The sequence below is a fragment of the Bicyclus anynana genome, chromosome 26 (genome assembly GCF_947172395.1).
Source record: "Bicyclus anynana chromosome 26, ilBicAnyn1.1, whole genome shotgun sequence".
Taxonomy (NCBI): Eukaryota; Metazoa; Arthropoda; class Insecta; order Lepidoptera; family Nymphalidae; genus Bicyclus; species Bicyclus anynana.
In genome coordinates, this window is record NC_069108.1 from 3,147,715 (window position 1) to 3,167,934 (window position 20,220).

At 37.5% G+C, this 20,220-nt stretch overlaps 3 protein-coding genes across 10 annotated transcripts in view; 2 read left to right on the forward strand and 1 right to left on the reverse strand.

The window, feature by feature from the left end:
- Positions 1-504: 504 nt before the first annotated feature.
- On the forward strand, positions 505-10,476 carry LOC112047091 (uncharacterized). The gene is made up of 7 exons (XM_052889860.1): positions 505-773; positions 2,068-2,179; positions 4,387-4,506; positions 6,915-7,048; positions 8,789-8,894; positions 10,270-10,370; positions 10,423-10,476. The coding sequence occupies exons 1-7, from the start codon at positions 615-617 to the stop codon at positions 10,474-10,476; spliced, it is 786 nt and encodes a 261-aa protein (XP_052745820.1). The 5' UTR covers positions 505-614.
- LOC128198045 (gastrula zinc finger protein XlCGF8.2DB-like) lies at positions 10,244-12,600 on the forward strand. Its single transcript, XM_052889663.1, has one exon. It carries the CDS (start codon positions 10,494-10,496, stop codon positions 11,247-11,249), a length of 756 nt encoding a protein of 251 aa, XP_052745623.1. The 5' UTR covers positions 10,244-10,493; the 3' UTR covers positions 11,250-12,600.
- Positions 12,601-16,442: 3,842 nt separating this feature from the next.
- LOC112047120 (zinc finger protein 311) overlaps positions 16,443-20,220 on the reverse strand; it is a 27,097-nt gene continuing 23,319 nt past the window's right edge. For 3 of the 8 annotated variants that reach the window (XM_052889634.1, XM_052889637.1, XM_052889639.1), the window contains 2 exons: positions 19,385-19,501; positions 16,446-18,143 (listed from right to left, as the gene is read on the reverse strand). In XM_052889634.1, the coding sequence (XP_052745594.1) occupies positions 17,791-18,143; positions 19,385-19,501 (470 nt within the window). In that variant the 3' untranslated portion in view covers positions 16,446-17,790. Of the gene's footprint in view, positions 18,144-19,384; positions 19,502-20,220 lie in introns of all 8 variants that reach the window. The other 5 variants (XM_052889641.1, XM_052889640.1, XM_052889636.1 and 2 more) reach the window with 3 other exon arrangements.

The following is a 20,220-nucleotide window of genomic DNA, read 5'->3' on the forward strand; positions in this document are numbered from 1 at the left end:
ATTTCGTGACATCAATATGTAGCTAGTTAGAGTTAGAGTATAGGTTGGTATAGGTACAGTATAAAGCTTAGATTTAGTATCTATTCTGATATTATGGAGTCAAAAGTTTGTGGTGATATAGAGGTAATCTCTGGATCTTGAACCAAAACCGATTTGAAAAATCTTTTTCCTTTAGAAAGTTCCAATATTTGTGTCTGCTACATATATCCCTTAATCTCACGGGAACGGGAGCAACGTGGGTGAAACCGCAAGGCGTTAGTTAGATATACCTGGTTCGAAGCTTTAGAAAGATATGTGTAAAATTCGCTACTTTTAAATTTACCGCTATAAAACGCCACAGACAATAGTGTACACAAGCACCAGCGCTGATTGCGTTATCTACGCTATGCTTTCATGGTATTATTATATAAATACGTATAATCTTTTGTCTATGTATTTTTGGTACTCTTTGGTGATTACATAGATAATCTTATTCTATATTGTCAAAGGTATCCCGTATCTTATTACTCTGTGGTGACAATCAAAAAAGCGCAAAAGCCTCGTTTCGATTTCGTGAAATTGAAATCTTAAAAATTCAAAAAAGCTTGTAAATTTGTAAATAAATATAAGTGAAAATGAGTGAGTTTTGGCTAACTATTGCTACAGAAAACGTTCTCGACAAATGCAAGTGTTGTCTAAGTGAGATGGAACTGAAGACTCTTTGGGATCAACACGAATTCGAAGGGGACGGAGAAGTTTACGGCGAAATGTTGAACGAATGTTTTGGTATTTCAGTACGTATTTTTGCTGTTTAAACCACTTTTGAAAAGACAAAACTCGCCGTTATTCTTATATATAATGCTACTATTACTAGTTGTTACTCTTATTTGGGTAGATTTTCAGGGTAACATACGTAACCTAGAAATCCTTTTCCTTACAATAATTAATAGTTGTTAAGCTTCACTGCAATTACGGTCACGCCTGATGCAGCATACAGTAGATACCCTTGTCTACAACTACCAGTGTTACCAACTCTCCAAAATATTTATCCCTAAAGTGTCAAAACCCCCTAAAATTGCCATAATGATTGAGTTGTCCCCCTAAAAAATATAAATTCATAATAATTTAGAAATAATATGCTGTATTAAGTTTCAAAAGTCTATATTTAATACAGACAAAATCCTACGTCTTTATCTGAAGATTCAGATTTTTTGAAATCATACATGTTGACAATGAATAAATTTACCATTTTTTTATATTCGATGAAAATCGCCGCCAGTTGCCTCAGAGGGGTTGTAGAATAACGTATAATATGTCGTTATAAGTCGCTAGGCCAAGAAAGAAATATTAAAATCATCATCAATTTAAAAATATTAAAGAGTCAAAATATCCCTGAAAATACCCCTAAAAATTTCAGACACCTAAAAAAATCCCATTTCACTTATTTGCCCCCTAAATCTGGGGGGAAAACCCCTAAGTTGGGAACCCTGACAACTACATATTAATGTATTCTAACTGAATACCTCAGGTAGAATACATTAATATGTAGTTGTAGACAAGGGTATCTACTCAATGAAATAAAGCTTATGTTGAGGTTAACTTCGTGTTCGAAAGTTCGTGATAGCTCAGTGGATATGTCCTCTGCCTCTGATTCTGGAGGGCGTCGAATCCGGTTTGAGGCATGCACCTAAAACTTTTCAGTTGTGCATATAAAGAAATTAAGTATCATAAATGGTGAAGGAAAAACATTGTGAGGAAACCTGCATACTTGAGAATTTTTCTTATTTCTCTGTGTGTGTGAAGTCTGCCTATCTGAATTGGGCCAACTTGGTGGACTATTGGCCTAACCCCTCTCATTCTGAGAGAAAACTCATACTCAACTGTGAGCTGAATTTGGGTTGATAATGATGAGTAACTTGACAATTACTCAACTTGATGAAGCTACAGCTCGTACATGTAGAGAATTCAGAATAATTCTCACGTATGCATGTTTCCATGTTTTTCTTTTACTTTTTTTGAGACATGTGATATTTAATTACTTAAAAAACTTAACTTAGTGACTGCTTTATATGTATTATTTTATTTCAGTTTCACCAACCTGACCCATCAGAGCAAATTTGTGAAGTATGCATAGTACGGTTGAGGGAAGCACTTGAATTTAAAAAGGAGATCTTAGCTACACAGGAGATGTTGCAAGAAGGTAGGTTGAAGTATTACTACACATAATAATAATAATTTGTATAATAATTTATATAATAATAATAATAATATGTATAATAATTAATAAAATAATTCATTTGGATAATAATAATTTATTTGCTGAAACTGTGGGTTACAATGGTTCTTACACTATAGAAAAAAAATTCCATCACAATTTACTGATATATCAGCGTGCAAATATTTACAGAATTTTACAATTATTTATTATACTAAAATGTCAATATTTATACATTACAAAATTTTGTCATTCATGTATTCGTCAACACTGTAATAATTCTTATTATTTAAAATGGAGAAGATTAGTCGCCTAAACTTTATTAGAGGCATATTTTTATATGATTCTGGAAGCTTATTGTATAAAGAAACAGCCATACAGAAGCAATTATTTGAAAGAAGAACCAGCCGTCTCGGTGGCACACAGATTTTATTTGGTTTACATAGTTTCAGCTTTTCTAACATAGTACTTAGAGCCTTTGATTAATTAAATTAACTTTGAAAAACAACTGAGTTTTGAGGTGGCTTAAAACTTGAAATTCAGTAATCTACAATTCAGACATTGAACTCACACACTCACACAATCATGTAGAAAATTTCACTTAAAAACTGGTCAATTTTACTTTGATAGTTTTAGAATTATTGGTGAAGAAAATTATACCTTTAAATATAGTCCAATATTCAATTAAATCCCAAATTCAGAGCAAATTCAGAGCAAATTCAACCTTAAGGATTGAGTTGAAGGTTGAATTTGCAAATGCAACTACTTGAATTGAGTGCCAAGAAGTGGGGACCTTTTTTAGTCGCTGATTGTGCCACCACTTTTTAATAGGAGATCAATGACTAAAAAACCTATGTCCCACATTAGACATCCATCATCTGATGCGAAATGATTGATAATGATAAAGGCGAATATATATTTGGCTGACGTGACACCACGTGTCGTGTCATGTTCTGACCCATCAGGATAATGCTTTGAATCAATATATTGTGACATACTGTCTTGTGACGTTATCAGCCGACGCTGACAACGTCACAACACAACACAACGCCGCGCGCGCACATTAATCTGACGCGTCGTGATGTCGTTTCAGCTCCCCCCGCAACCCGCCGCTCTGACGCGAACCGGGATCGGGTCTAACGCGACATATCAGAATCCATCACGACATGTTACAACACAAGTGTAAACACTGCTATACAAAAATCTTTTGAACAAAAAAATTTAACTGGCTTCAAAATCACAGAAATAAACTAAAAAGCGAAAAATGACATCGTATGTGATACCTTCTGATCACTTTGAAGGCGATGCCAAGCCAGTGACGTATTAATTAAAGCCTTTTCTGAAAGGACCATGGGGAAGAAACTGTCTTTGAATGCTAAAAGTTCATGATTTAATAGGCTAAATCAAAATTACCTGTACTGTGGCCTTTTTGTCTCAGTGAACGACACGACAAGTCAGACAAATATAATTCCGCTTTTAAGTTGATAGCTTCATCATCATCATGAACCCATATTCGGCTCACTTCTGAGCTCGAGTCTCCTCTCAGAATGAGAGGGGTTCGGCCAATAGTCCACCACGCTGGTCCAATGCAGATTGGCAGACTTCACTCACGCAGAGAATTAAGAAAATTTCTCTGGTATGCTTTCCTCACTATGTTTTTCCTTCACCGTTCCAGACACGTGTTATTTATTTCTTAAAATGCACGCAACTGAAAAGTTGGAGGTGCATGCCCTAGACCGGATTCAAACCCACACCCTCCGGAATCAGAGGCAAAGGTCATACCACTGGGCTATCACATTATTTATTTATTAAGTTGATAGCTTGAAAATGACCAAATCAGCTAGATTATATAAACATATTGATTATTGAGCAGTGATAGCCCAGTGGATATTACCTCTGCCTCCGATTCCGGAGGGTGTGGGTTCGAATCCGGTCCGGGGCATGCACCTCCAACTTTTCAGTTGTGTGCATTTTAAGAAATTAAATATCACGTGTCTCAATCGGTGAAGGAAAACATCGTGAGGAAACCTGCATACCGGAGAATTATCTTCATTCTCTGCGTGTGTGAAGTCTGCCAATCCGCACTGGGCCAGCGTGGTGGACTATTGGCCTAACCCCTCTCATTCTGAGAGGAGACTCGAGCTCAGCAGTGAGCCGAATATGGGTTGATGACGACGATTAATTATTTCCAGGTGTACAAGTTGTAAAGGAGGAGGTATTTGATGAGGAACTGGACGATGTGTCTTCAACTTATGAGACTGTGGAGTTTATTGAGGAAGAGGACAAAAGCGATGATGACTACATACCAGAAGGTAGGCATATTATGTTTCTTTAAATTCTTTAATTTCCTATTGTTACAAGAGAAAACAATTTTAATTAAGTTAGAAATACTTACAAATTAAACATAACGTCATCTTTTAGTAAACTATGCTATTCAAACTAGCAATTTAGACAGCTCTTTACGTGATGAAAACCATTACAACAATGTAACATTAATTCTACAGAAACAGTGATGTGTTAGATCATTGATCTTATATTTCGACAAAGAGGTAACGTCTAGTCAGGTCTCTATGTAATTAGTCAAAGACTGATAATGAAGAAAGAATTTATATCTATAGAGGAAATATTTTCAAGATTTAGATTAAGGCTGACATTTTTAGATTGCATAGTCCAAACTTTGTAAATAGCCTTTTATTTCAAACTAGCGGACTTCGTCCGCGTGAAACCCTACTACTACCCATACCACACCCTACCCCTATCTTACCCCTAACCTACCCCTACCCTATCCTTACCCTACCACTACCCTAACCCTATCCTACGCCTACCCTAACACGCGACGGCGAGCGCGAGTTAAAAAAAATGGAGTATCTTCTCCCGTTTTCTCAATATTTCCCTTCACTACTCTCCTCCTATTGATTGCAGCGTGATGAAAAGTATACTATAACCTGCCCAAGAGTGTGAAGAATAATTGTACCAAGTTTCGTTAAAATCCGTCGAGTAGTTTTTGTTTCTATAAAGAACATACAGACAGACAGACAAAAAATTTTCTGATTGCATTTTAGCATCAGTATCGACCCCTAATCACCCCCTGATAGTTATTTTGGAAATATATTTCATGTTCAGAATTGACCTCTACAGATTTATTATAAGTATAGACAACCTTTGGTATACATAAGAATTTTAATATGTTTACACTATGTCCCTTGTCGATTCTTTTGAGAACATTAGTAACCTTGGTCCTGTTTCTTATCTCAATTGAGGTGATTCTGTCAGTTAATCTTACACCAACACTAACATACTTCTTTCCATTGCCCTGTGACACTTAGCAAGTTTTTTTAGTTATGTGATAGATGGGAGAATAGACATATATGTAGGTTCTCCTTTTGATGGTCATACTTATATCTTTGCTTTTTATTATTTCTATTGTTAGACATACAAAACAATATCCAAGAAATCATCTTTCCATTAAAAAAGCTGCTTCTGGATCATTCTAGCTAAATCACCTCTCAAAATTTTGTTACTGTACTGTTGATATTGAAATCCACTAAATCCTTGAGATCTGCAAACGCCTCAGAGAGGCAACAGGCGACCCTCGGGCGGGCAGCTTTCTCGCGCAAAGAATTTCTATCGCAATTCAACGCGGGAATGCTGCCTGCGTGATGGGCACCCTACCAAGGGCGGCGAATTTTGATAAGTATTTTTAGGTATTACTTTGAATTTTAATTAATTTTATTTTATAGTTGTAGATATAATGATATTTCCTTTTTATATTAGGATTAACGTATCGAAAAAAAAATTTAATAATATAAATTTCTACTTTGGATATATTAAGTTGTAAAAAAAAAAAGTATTTGTAACACTATTAGATGAAAGTGGTTTTGCAAGCAATGTTTGCTTTAATACGATTTTGCATACGCTAAGTATGTTAGTTAATAAGTAAACTTCATGGGCAATTTATTACTGTTGATAGTTTGTTCCACTTCCTGCGCTTCATTTGTTTGACGATCAGGGGTTCTTTAGCCAGGATCCAGAGCTCTTCTTATTCTTCTTCCTTCTGGGCCTTTTTAGCACTACGCCATGTGATTGGCCGTTGTATGTGGGTCCTTCGGTGTAGATTCACTCCCTCCAAAAACTTAGCAGGCCGCCGAGGTCGCCGATAGCCTCATGGAGTGTCGCTGAGGAACCAATGTAGGTTGCTCATTGTCCAGTTAGGCCTCTGCAACTGAGCATGACGTGTAGCGATGTCTCATTTTCCTTTATGCAGGCTCAGATCCAGAGCTCATTGTTAGAGGCCAAAACATACCAAATATGTTTCGCAGGCACTTGTTAATGAACGCTTACAGCTTATTTATTTCGAAACATCGATCGACCGATCGATATCAACCCATATACGGCTCACTGCTGAGCTCGAGTCTCCTCTCAGAATGAGAGAGATTAGGCCAATAGTCCACCACGCTGGCCCAATGCGGATTGGCAGACTTCACACACGCAGAGAATTAAGAAATTCTCTGGTGTACAGGTTTCCTCACGATGTTTTCCTTCACCGATTGAGACACGTGATATTTAATTTCTTATAATGCACAAAACTGAAAAGTTGGAGGTGCATGCCCCGGACCGGATTCGAACCTACACCTTTTGGGCTATCACGGCTCTTCATATCCACTGGGCTATGACGGCTCTTCGGCTTCGAAACATAAGTAAAAGCATATTATTAATCCAGATGCGCCCTCCAGCCCCGAGGAGCCAGTACCAGCACTTCGCAAAACTAAGTACCCTAAGAAGCTGGCTCGGAGTCAAAGGAACAAGACATACAAGCAGTACACTAGGGAAGATCTACAGAATGCTGTGTGGGAGGTTCTGTATGATTTATATATTTTTTTATATACAGGTTGCTGGAGAGTATTTCCCATAACTTTTACATACCGAAAATTAATTTAAAATGTTCAAAGAAAATGTGTTTTAAAATTAACATTTTCAGAGTAAATAATATTTCTTTTGTTAATAGATCTTAAAATGTTTCTCTTATACGCATCCTAATAATTATGACTTAGCTAAAATTAGAATTTTAAAATGCAAGGATAGTTAAAGGCGCGTGTTACATGGATAGTCAGAATTATTTGAATAGGCTACTTGCCTCATTTGTAAACAGTGTTTCAACTGAATTATGGAAGTATTATAAGCTATATTTTCTTTTGTCCCGTCAATAATAACCAGTAAAAAAAATTATATAAATGAAAAAAAATCTACGTAACATTTTTGCCGCCGAAACACAACACATTAGCAAGTGACGTCATTCATAGAGATAACAGCGTGATTGGCGCTTGCAGTGATGTGATATACCACGTCACCGCAAGCGCCAATAACGCGACACAGAATAACTTCAAACAGATAATCTCCTGAAGAGAAATATAGAGAACTAGCGGACCCGGTCAAGCTCCGCTTTGACTAATGTGGGCTTCTTCCCTACCTTTGCCTACTACAACCCTACCTTACCCCTACCCAACCCCTACACTAAACATGCCCTAACCCTACCCTACCGTACTCTACCCCTACCCACCCCTACCCTAAACATACCCTAACCCTACCCCACCGTACCCTACCCCTACCTTATTTATTTACCCCTACCCTACCCCTACCCTTCCCCAGTCTTACCATACCCCTACCCTAACCTACCCTACCCCTACCCTATGCTGTGTATCAGAGATGGTGATGTATGTGAAAAAAGATTTTCCCGCTTTTCTGTTGAAGTTTTTCCTGAATTTGCTATAAACCTCGCGGAGCCCGAGACCTTTCCAACGAATGCAAAACCGTAGAAATCGGTTCGTGCGTTCTGGAGTTATAGCGTCAGGAAGGAAAACCCGACTTATTTTTATATAGTAGATGACAGAAGATATATATATATTAAGATTACTCCAAATGGAAAGTTCTAACGATTCATGCCATTTTTTTTTGTTGGCCGGCACTTTCAAAAAGTGCCTAAAATGAATGATCTCGTTTACCTGTTTCCAAAACTCTTTAAACAATTTTCCGGTGTGCAGTGTCATCACAGACACAGCAATATGCTGAGTGGAGACCCTTTCAGGACCACATCATGCTAGTTACAAACTATTATGATTATTATTTTTGTTTTTCCTCTTTTCTTTGTGCGATGTGTTTTCTGATTTTGACGACCTCCGTGGCGCAGTGGTATGCGCGGTGGATTTACAAGACGGAGGTCCTGGGTTCGATCCCCGGCTGGGCAGATTGAGATTTTCTTAATTTGTCCAGGTCTGGCTAGTGGGAGGCTTCGGCCGTGGCTAGTTACCACCCTACCGGCTAAGACGTACCGCCAAGCGATTTAGCGTTCTGGTACGATGCCGTGTAGAAACCGAAAGGAGTGTGGATTTTCATCCTCCTCCTAACAAGTTAGTCCGCTTCCATCTTAGATTGCATCATCACTTCAACAGCCCTTGACTACAATCTCACCATCAAGTGGTGGTCATAACTTGTAAAGAATAAAAAAAAAAGAATAAACTTTTTTCTTTTTTTTCAAATCACTGGGCTATTTAAGTTTGACACTTCAATTATATTTATATGTATTGATTATATTTGTAGGTTCAGAATGGGGGCATGTCGTGTGTAGAAGCCGGCAGGATGTACGGAGTGCCCAAGGGAACTGTGCTGGCTAAAGTCAACGAGTCTATGTCAGAACCTAACAACTGTAAGTCCTAACAAGTCAATTTTTTATTTTAGCTGGTGGTAGGCTTCGGCCATGGCTAGTTACCACCCTACTGGCAAAGACGTAGCACCATTTGGCATTCCGGTATCATATAGAAACCGAATTGGGTGTGGATTTTCATCCTTTTCCTAACATATAAACCCAGTTCCATCTTAAATTGCATCATCACTAACCATCATGTGAGATTGTAGTCAGGCGCAAACTTGTCAAAAAAAAGACTGATATTAAAAAAAAACAAATTAACTAATCTGAAAGAAATATCAGACTCAGAAAGCCAAAACATATTTTTAGTGGTCTATTGGTTAGAGAATTAAATTCTTGGATTAGCAGCTCTACAAGTATTATTATATTATAGCTTATTATATATGTGTGGCGAACGAACTCTTTCGTTCGCCCACTTCAGGTTAGGCCATCTACATTCACATTCCAGATTCATTTCATATTTAGAATTCCCTCGACCGCGCATGCGTGTATATATTGTTTCGCCCATTCATTACATCTTTACCAGTTCTCCATTCCACATCGCATCACCTATTTGATAGACCTTTTATTTTATATCCTTTTACGATTATTATTATCAGTGAAATAATAAATATAGGTACATACCAATCAACAACATCGTTGTCTTCATATCTATATAGGAATATCAAACCTCCACGGCGATATATGCAGTCCCTGTAAACTACCCTAGATGATCATTTATCAATCCATTGATAATTGGACATCCTGTCAGAAGCAGCACCAATGGTTGTACCATTATGTTGTGGTAGAGGGAAGACCTTGAGCAGATCCTAAGACTTGGGATCTGCTCAAGGTCTGCTCAAGGACTTATAATCTTGAGAGTAGGTTTCAGGGATCCTTTCAAATTGCATAAATACTCAGCTTCCCAAATGCCAAATTTAAGCCTGATCCGTCCAGTGGTTTGGGCTGAGCGTTGTTAGATCACTATGTCAGTTTTTGAGTTTTATATATAGACAAGGTCCTGAGGCCAATAGCTTAACGAAGGAATTACAAAAGCCTACTTACAACCTGAGTCAATTTATGAGATCCATAGGTCGCTGGTTGAAATCCGGCTCGAAGGACCATGTGCAGGGGACGAAGCTTCCGATAGGTAAATTAAATCTCTCTCTCGATACAAGATAACTTTAATTTCTCTTTTATTCTAATTAAACAACGTGTGTACAGTGCGACGACCGGAATCGAACAAAGCGCGTCATGAGATGCAGTGTTGCTATTTTAACGTTTATATACTACTTTAATGTTGAATCCAACAATCGAATCTTTTTAGATTGAAATCCCCATTACCGACAATGTGAAATATTTGTATTTTCTGTCATAATTGTGTTATAATTTACAGTTGACGAGCTCAAAGAGATCACCAACGATAAGTTCTACAAGTTTGTCAAAGAGATCCAGAAGCTCCTCACATACACCAACGCTATACCGTTCAGGACACGAGCAACCAGATACTACTGCTTCTACTGTTCCACCGACGGACCATTCTTCGAAGACCCTGACGAGCTCCGCAGTCACACAACCACCGAGCACGACAAGGAGAGAATAACCAACATAGAACTGTACATGAAACCGCAGTGGATGAATGAGATCATAAAGTTTGACATCACAGACTTACACTGCACCGAATGTTTGTTGATGTTACCGGATTGGAACAACATGTTTGTGCATTTTGCTGAAACGCATGACATTGGATTCGACGAGGCATACACCAGGGTGATACCGTACTCTCTGACTATGGATCTGCAATGTGTTCTGTGTCACAATAACTTTGCAAACTACGGTCTCCTCGATGCCCACATGAATTTGCATTACAGCAACCACATCTGCTTCAAGTGTGGTGACACGTTTCTATCGGTCCCACGTTTCGAGAAACATTTGATGGTTCATCAAACCGGTATCTTCAAGTGTCCGAAGTGTGATAAAGTGTTCGCTTTGAAGAAATACATGACGAAGCATTTCACTTTGGTGCATAAACAGAAGACGGCAAAGTGTGTGTATTGTAAGATGAATGTCGAAGGACCGATGCATTTGCATGTTAGTGAGAAACATAGTGAAAAAGTGAAACAGTTTACGTGTGAAGTGTGCGGTAAAGTGTTCACTTGGAAACCGTTCTTCTTAGCGCATATGCGGAGGAGGCACAAAGGTATAAAGAAGTTTAAATGTGAGTATTGCCCCAAAATGTTTTTAATGCCGTACGAGTTGAAGACTCATCTCATAACTCACACTCGTGCTAGACTGTTTGAGTGCGGAGAGTGCAAAGCGACGTTCAACAACATTACTGCTATGAAAAAACATATATCTGTTCATAAACATCCGTAAACTAAGTGGGTTATTTGTTTTATATACATAAAATGTTTTCCTGTTATATGTATAAATGTTGACCCAATGTTATGTCATCTACATTAAAGCATTGCTAGTTATTACCTTGGTATAGATTAGCAGTGATCTTTGACTTTGTAAAGGTTAGCAATGATCTTTAACTTTATAAGGATCATAATGATCTTTGCATTTGTATTATATATTTAAATAAAATGAACATACATCTTAAGTTTACATTGTTATAGATTTTTTCGTTTTGGTCACAGAATAGAGAATGATACAGAATGAGTATTTAAAAGCCGCGTGGGGAGCCCGGTGAAATCACAAAAAACGAACGTCCCGTGTCTTTGACATCCACATAAACAAACTTTTCATAATTTATATTTAAAAATTAATTAATATTATACTGACTTGAGAATGAATTCGTTTTTGAAATTGTGTATTTGGAACGGTACCCGGTACCCGACGGACACCGTCGTGTTCCATACGCTCTATCTGCCTATTGTTCTTTAATCTGTGATTTTAAAGTATTATATCCTACATACATAATTACAACACTGCCATCTGATAAGCAATGTCAGAACCAATGTATCAAGTGAAGTGGTCGATCACTGCAGCTCCAGAGCTTGCGATACAAGAAAAAAACTGAGGCTGAAGCTGGAATTCGATTTTAGTTTCAGTCTCAGTTAAAAACTGGTTTGCATAAGAAGACTCAGACTTACACAGCGAGCGATGGAACGAACTATGTTAGGAGTATCTCTGCGTGATCGGATCAGAAATGAGGAGATCCGCAGAAGAACTAAAGTCACCGACATAGCTCAACGAGTCGCGAAGCTGAAGTGGCAATGGGCGGGGCACATAGTTCGAAGAGCCGATGGACGTTGGGGTCCCAAAGTGCTGGAATGGCGACCCCGCACTAGTAAGCCCAGTGGTGGTCGACCCCCCCACCAGGTGGACTGGTCGCAGGGATTCGCTGGAGGCAGGTGGCTCAGTATCGTGATGTTCAGAAGTCCAAAAGGCCTATGTCCTGCAGTGGACGTCCATCGGCTGATATGATGATGACTAGTTTATTCATCAAACCTGGGACCAGGAATGTGTAAAAAATAGTTAAATTATTATTTATATTATTATTTTCTTATAAAGTGGGATGCGATATTTACGACGTCTCCGAAATAAGGTGGGGGTAGGTCATAAAAAGATCAAAACGTGTAAGGCGACTATGGGAGGGTGGAAGGCGCGCTATCTATAGGTCGCTGGTTCATATCCGGCTCGAAGGACCATATATTGGGGTCAGCTTGTGTCTTCGGGTGAGAGCGACCTAAAGGAGATCTGACCGTGGTACTCAGACCAATTGTATAGGAACTGCCTCGCTAGACGTTACTTTTCTGTCAAAGTATATGATCAACGATCTAATGCGATTATAAAAACTGTCTCTATAGTATCGATGTTAAATTGTTGTAATCATGTTCGTCCGTTAAAGAGTTCCGTAAAAACACCTTTTTGTGTAATTGAATTGTGTAAAAACCGGGCAAAAACTTCTAGTTAAGTATAAGATATATACCAAATCTAAGCTCGTTTTCTTCAGAAAATGACAGACAATTTTGTTCGTGACTATGAGTGCGACACAGTTCTTCCTATAATTGGTCTGAGCCGTGGTATGATGTTAATAATTTAAGCCAGCGTAAACTGTATGAATGACAAGTTTATTATATAAGATTGTACAAGGTAAAACGCGACAATTTGATCAGTCATTCAATGCGCAGTGCTGCGCCGTGCGTCACGCAGGTCTTGGTCATGGCGCAGGCGCAGTCAGTAATTGTCGGGAACACGCGCCCAAGCGTAACCGGCGATACCTAAAATCTGGTTATCATTTTCATCATTTACTACCCATATTCAGCTCACTGTTGAACACGAGTCGCCTCTAAGGATGAGAGGGGTTAGGAAACCACCACGCTGGCCCAATGCAGATTGGCAGACACACCTAGAGAATGAATAAAATAATCAGGTTTCCTCACTATTTTTACCTTCACCGTTTGAAACACGTTGTATTAAATTACTTAAAATGCACACAACTGAAAAGTTGGAGGTGTATGCTCTGAACCGGATTCGAACCTACGCCCTCCGAATCGGAGGCAGAGGTCATATCCACTGGGCTATCACCTCTCCCAAATCTCAAAAAATCGTGTATTGTGCTTACTGTACAATATTCGAAAACGTCATAAATATTGCATCCGACTATACTTATCTTACTTAATTATAACTTTTAATTAAATTAATTTATATTCTTCTTTGTTCATTTGTGCCTACTGCAGGCTAATTCACTATCTTTGACGTATGCTAGTTGATTTAGACGAAATTGAGATTCTATGTAACAAATGTTATCTGTTGCCTACTGTAAAAATAATAGCTCAAATAGCGAACATCACAGTATGATTTTCGTTTCATAAGTTTGTGCCGTTATCGCTAATATAGCAATGCTGATAATGCCACTATCGATAAATTTAAAAGTATTAAAAAATTGTTTTGCGCAAGTTCTTTAGCCATATGAACCGTGATAAAAATACGCAGCATACTGGTAACTCACTCTACTGATATTAATGTGAAATGTACTTTTTTATTGAAACTATTAAAATATTTGTTATATTATCATTTAACTAGAAGACAGTGTGTAGACATTATTTATTTATAATATTATTAATATTCCATTATCAATATTTATTTCATTAAATATATTTATTTTAATTTATTTAATACATTCATTCACACTTACATACACACTTACATTACATACAATCATAATTTCACACTCACAAATTAATATATACACTTTTCACATATTAAAATTAATTCACGCGCATACTCGGGTGAAGCCCGTAGTATGCGGCGCGGCGGCCGTCTTACGTCACGCGCTCCGCGCTCGGTCAGTCGACATTCGATGCCTACCCACTTTTCGTTCTCGGTGCGTTCGAAGCTATACGTTTGACTCGCGCGTAACCTTTGTGATCGTATTGTATTGTTTATTCCTCTCATTGTGTATTGTAACTGCCTAGTAATTAAAGACTATGTAAATACTTTACTCGTGTATATATTCCATCACTGCTAACCACAACAAAGCCTAAACTGGTGACCCCGACGTGACGTGTGAAGCCTAAAAGTGTAAGAATTTTTCAAGTCGGTTCAGAAGTTTCAAAGCCTATTATATCAAATCTTACCTCTATGATATGAGCATAGATTATCTACCTGACTTTACAAAACGATTTTCTGTATTATGATTTAAACGAAATACAATATTTTTCATTTGCTATAATTTTAATTTTATTTTTAAGAAAATGTACACATCTTTCTGTATTTAATTAGATATAGTTTAGTTTAAATAAACTACGAATTATTTTTTTTGTCAGTGATGTTTTATTTTCCATATTCTTGTCACTAAACACTTACAAGGTGCTGGAATGGCGACCCCCCACTAGGAGAACCGAGGACATCAAGCGGGTTGCAAGGAGCCGCTGGATGCTGGCGGCTCGAGACCGTTTTGTTTGAAGGTCGATGCTAGAGGCTTATGTCCAGCAGTGGACGTCCATTGGCTGATAATGATGATGCTTGTTTACGTGCAGTGGCACTAGATATTGACGGCCTCCGTGGCGCAATGGTATGCGCAGTGGATTTACAAGACGGAGGTCCTGGGTTCGATCCCCGGCTGGGCAGATTAAGATTTTCTTAATTTGTCCAGGTCTGGCTGGTGGGAGGCTTCTACCGTGGCTAGTTACCACCCTACCGGCAAAGACGTACCGCCAAGAGATTTAGCGTTCCGGTACGATGCCGTGTAGAAACCGAAAGGGGTGTGGATTTTCATCCTCCTCCGAACAAGTTAGTCCGCGTCCATCTTAGACTGCATCATCACTTACCATCAGGTGAGATTGTAGTCAAGGGCTAACTTGTAAAGAATACAAAAAAAATGGCGCCACTTACACTTTACGTCACGCTACGGTTTAGTTCATAGTATTTATGGCAAACGATTGTGTTGCCAAGTTATTGGTGTTCTCCATTCTTGGTGCCTACATTTTTTGTATCAGCCGGAGTTTCATTTGATTTGATGTGACTACTGAGTTGTGACCCGCGGCCCCAGTTCGATAGTGCACGGTGGGTTTGGGTGCTTCAGCTGCATACAATGCTGATGAAACACTTTCAGTTGTAGACCTTAATGGAGAGTATAAACCGGTTCTGTTTGCGTGCGAGTCTCACCATATTAGATTTATAATGACGTCACTCGATTAATTGTCCATTGTTTTTTTTATCCTTTGACGCAGAAGATACGCTATTACCCACCAGATCCAATTTGGTGCAATTACCCTTGACTGAAGGATGAAAATCCACACCCCTTTTCGGTTTCTACACGACATCGTACCGTTTACGATCTAGTTCCTCCGTCCCCATTTTACCACAGAACAGCGAGACGCCGTGAAAAATGGCATCCTTTTGTTGTCAACGTGCAATCAACCCGCACGAAACGTTTTGCGTCAACGTTCCTAATGAGAACTGCCAAAATGTAGAATGCCCTTCCGGCGTCTGTGTTTCCTGACACGTATAATTTGTGCACCTTCAAGGCAAGAGTGAATAGGCATCTTCTAGGCAAGCGCGCTTCATCTTAGACCTCATCATTGCTTTCCATCAGGCTTGATTGTGGTCAAGCGTAAACCTATACTACATAAAAAAAAGGAACGCTAAATCGCTTGGCGGTACGTCTTTGCCGGTAGGGTGGTAACTAGCCACGGCCGAAGCCTCCCACCAGCCAGACCTGGACCAATTAAGAAAATCTCAATCGGCCCAGCCGGGGATCGAACCCAGGACCTCTGTCTTGTAAATCTACCGCGCATACCACTGCGCCACGGAGGCCGTCAAAATGATGTTTTATAGTTGTAATCGTGAAAAGATTGATTTCATGAGCCATTCGGGAATATTAGGTATAAATTATTGAAAATAATTAATACCTAAATAAAAAAACGAAAATAGTCGTGATATTTGTAAAATGAATAAGGTTCAAAAATTTCAAAAACAACCAAACATTTAACGTAATTAAATGAAAAGTCACACAGGTAATTTTATTTTTTTTAATTTAATGTGACATTTTTTATTATAAGAAGTATGAACATAAATGCACAAAATAACAAAGATCTGTGTTCTGTTTTATTTGTTTGACTAAAAAACAATTACAATCGGGTTATTTCCCTTTCAATATACATATTGATTTTTATGAGTGATTTGGGAAAATTAAATCAATATCAACTAATTACATAAAAAACGAAAATTGATTTAGGTACAAAAGGTTCAATAATTTCAAATTTTATAAAGTAATTAAATGAGAAATCGTATAATTTTAGGTTCCTTGCAATTAATGTGACATTTTTTATTATGAGAAGTTTACAGATGAATGCACAAATAACAAAGATATCTGCATTTTTGTTTGAATACCCATACAAGTTATGTTCTCATCTGTGTGTCATCACACACACAGTATTTAGTATGATGTTACAAAATGCCATAGACAAGAAAGAAGAACAAGTAGTATGATGTTCAACCAAGTTTTATTTTTTCATAGGCACACGCTTCAAATTATTAATTATTTCACTGTTTCTCACTGAATGAACAACATTATGTTTTCTCAGGGAAGCAATGTTCGTGAACGTGTCATCACACGCCGCACACTCAAACACTCTTCCACGAGTGTGAGTGAGACTCCCAACTTGTGAGGGTTTATGAACACTTTTGAACAATACATAGATGTGTCTATCGTCGTGTTTTTTTTATTCATTTGACTAAGAACCAACAAGTTGATACAATTAAACAATTGGTTATTTGACTGCCTTTGAATATTTTCAGTTTTGAACCATTCGTGAAATTTATTCAATATTAACAAATTAATACATAAAAAACATAAATTGTCGGGATATTTCTAAAATAAATATAGTAAGAAAATTTCAAAAACAATCAGATTTTTTCAACAAAATCAAATGAAAATCGTAGGTATAATTTTAAGTTCCTTACATTCAATGTGACATTTCTTCTTATAAGAAGTATAAACAAAGATATCTGTACTTTTGTTTGTATGTCCATACGAGTTAATCATTCTTTGCCAGTGTGACGTCACACACACATCAAATTATTAACTATTTCACTATGAATGAACAACAATATGTTTTGTCCGAGTAGCAATGCTCGTGGACGTTTCATCACACTTCGTACACTCAAACACTCTTCCACGAGTGTGAGTGAGACTCCAACTTGTGAGGGTTTCTACACACTTTTGAACAATACATACACGTGTCTACCGCCGTGTTTTATTTATTCATTTGACTAAGAACCAACAAATTAATACAAATAAAAAATTGGTTACCTCTGAATATATCAATTTTTATGAACTATTCGGGAAAATTAAGTCATTATTAACAAATGAATACACAAAAAACCGGGATATTTTCGGGATACGTCTAAAAACAGTTATAATCCATAACTTTCAAAACCAATAAGATTTTATTTAACAAAATCAAATGAAAATCGTAGATGAGTTTTTATGAGTGTGAGTGATCATATGACTCACCAACTTGTGAGGGTTTTGGAACACTTTCGAACAATACACGCATTTGTGTCTACTGTTGTGTTTTTTCTTATGAGCAACAAGCAATGACGTCCACGAGAACACTTCACCACACACTTCACAAGTCAAGTTTTTCACTATTTCACTGTGTTTTTCACTCATGTGCGAATGCAAGGGAACTTCGAATTTTTCTTTGCAATATAAACAGTTGGACTTCTGCGGGTTGTGGAGCAAATTTTCCCACTGTATTTCCTCATCGAGATCGTTTATTTCTTCTTTGATTGTTTCTTTTATAACGTCAACTGTAAATTAAAATTATTCATTTATTAGAAAAATGTTGTTATTAATTATTATTTTCTTATGTATTTATTAATTTCTTATGTAAAATCTATACTAATATTATAAAGCTTCTTATGTAAAATCTATACTAATACTAGCGGACCCGGTCAAGCTTCGTTTTGACATAAGTGCACTTATTCTCTATCCCTACTCTACCCTTCTATACCTCTACCCCTACCCTACCCCTGCCCTACCCCTACCCTACCCCTACCGCTTGACTCTTAAACGTTTGTATGGGAAATAGAAAAGGGCAGTTTTTAGGGTTTTCCCGGAAATTATTTGATTTTTTCTCACATTTTAAACCTTCCCTATACCTCCACGAACATTTCAAGACCAAGATAAGATAAATCCGTTAAGCCGTTCTCGAGTTTTAGCGAGACTAACGAACAGCAATTCATTTATATATATATATAGATTATATATATTTGTTTGTTTGATTGAACGCGCTAATCTCAGGAACTACTGGTCCGATTTGAAAAATTCTTTCAGTGTTAGATAGCTTATTTATCGAGGAAGGGTAAAGGCTATATATAAATGGGCTATCTAACGCTGGAAGAATTTTTCAAATCGGACCAGTAGTTCCTGAGATTAATTCGTATTTTCTACAACTACTCTGTGGCGACTGGCGGAAATTTTTATCCAATAAAAAAAATTTATTCAATGTTAATGTATGATTTCAAAAAAAATGAATCTTCAGATGAATATGTAATATTTCATGTTTTTAATAAATAATTTTGAAACATATAACAGCATATTATTTCTAAATCATTATGAATTTATATTTTTTAGGGGGACAACTCCATAATTAAGGCGATTTTAGGGGTTTTTTTACACAAACTCTCCTCCATGGCGCAGTGGTATGCGCGTTGGATTTACAAAACAAGAGGTCCTGGGTTCGATCCCGGGCTGGGCTTAATGAGATTTTCTTTATTGGTCCAGGTCTGGCTGGTGGGAGGCTTCGGCCGTGGCTAGTTACCACCCGACCAACAAAGATATACCGCCAAGCGATTTAGCGTTTCGGTACGATGCCGTGTAGAAACCGAAAGTTAGCTCGCTTCCATCTTAGACTGCATCATCACTTACCATCAGGTGAGATTGTAGTCAAGGGCTAACTTGTAAAGAATAAAATTAAAAAATAAAAACTTTAGGGATAAATATTTTTGAGAGTTTGTAACACTGTCATGAATCCATAAACACGGTCTACCTTCTGGTGAGTCATCACAATCTTCCTCAAGGTACTGCACGTCCTCGTACGCCACATCCGTTGGACTCTGGTCAACGTCCTCCTCATGTTTGACATGATCCTTTACAGCTTGGACACCTTTAAAATAAATCATCACCTTTATTATTAGACATCGGATTATACAGGATGATTGGCAGAGGAGACTCGAGCTTAGCAGTGAGCCGATTGATAACGATTTCTTTATTGGTAATTATTGATTATTATATTAATTTAGGTAATTGTTATTATTGTTAAAATATAATTTAAATTTAATTAATATTATTGTTAAATTTTGAAATACAAATTATGAAAAAAGTTTGTATAAGCGGGTGTCAAGGAGACGCGTGACGTGTTTTTTCATGGGTTTCACCGACTTCACCACTATAAAACTTGAAATTTGATGTGAAGAACACAGAATAAAGATGATCCAGAATGAGTCTTTACAAGCAGCGTGGTGAGGCCGGTGAAACCAATGAAAAAAAAAACACGTCACGTCACGTCTCCTTGACACCCGCATATACGAACTTTTTTCATAAAAATTAACACTAATAACAATTACCTAAATCAATATAATAATCAATAATTACGTATAAAAAATACTCAGTCTTATTTCTTTAGTTTTTGTGAACAGTTTTTTAAATATTTAAAAACGAAACACGCCATTTTTCTTGAATAATAATGAAAATTACTGATTTATGTCGTACTGATTCAAGAATGTATTCGTTACTACTAGCGGACACCCGCTACTTCGTCTGCGTGGAAATAAATGTAAACTTTCAAGCCCCACTTTAAGAGTTTGAATTTTATGAATTTTTGAA

Coding starts and splice junctions, on each gene's coding strand:
- LOC112047091 (XM_052889860.1), top strand. CDS start 615: ATGAGTGAGTTTTGGCTAACTATTGCTACAGAAAACGTTCTCGACAAA. Junction 4,507..6,914: donor TGATGACTACATACCAGAAG/GTAGGCATATTA, acceptor TTATTAATCCAG/ATGCGCCCTCCAGCCCCGAG. Junction 7,049..8,788: donor TACAGAATGCTGTGTGGGAG/GTTCTGTATGAT, acceptor TTATATTTGTAG/GTTCAGAATGGGGGCATGTC.
- LOC128198045 (XM_052889663.1), top strand. CDS start 10,494: ATGAAACCGCAGTGGATGAATGAGATCATAAAGTTTGACATCACAGAC.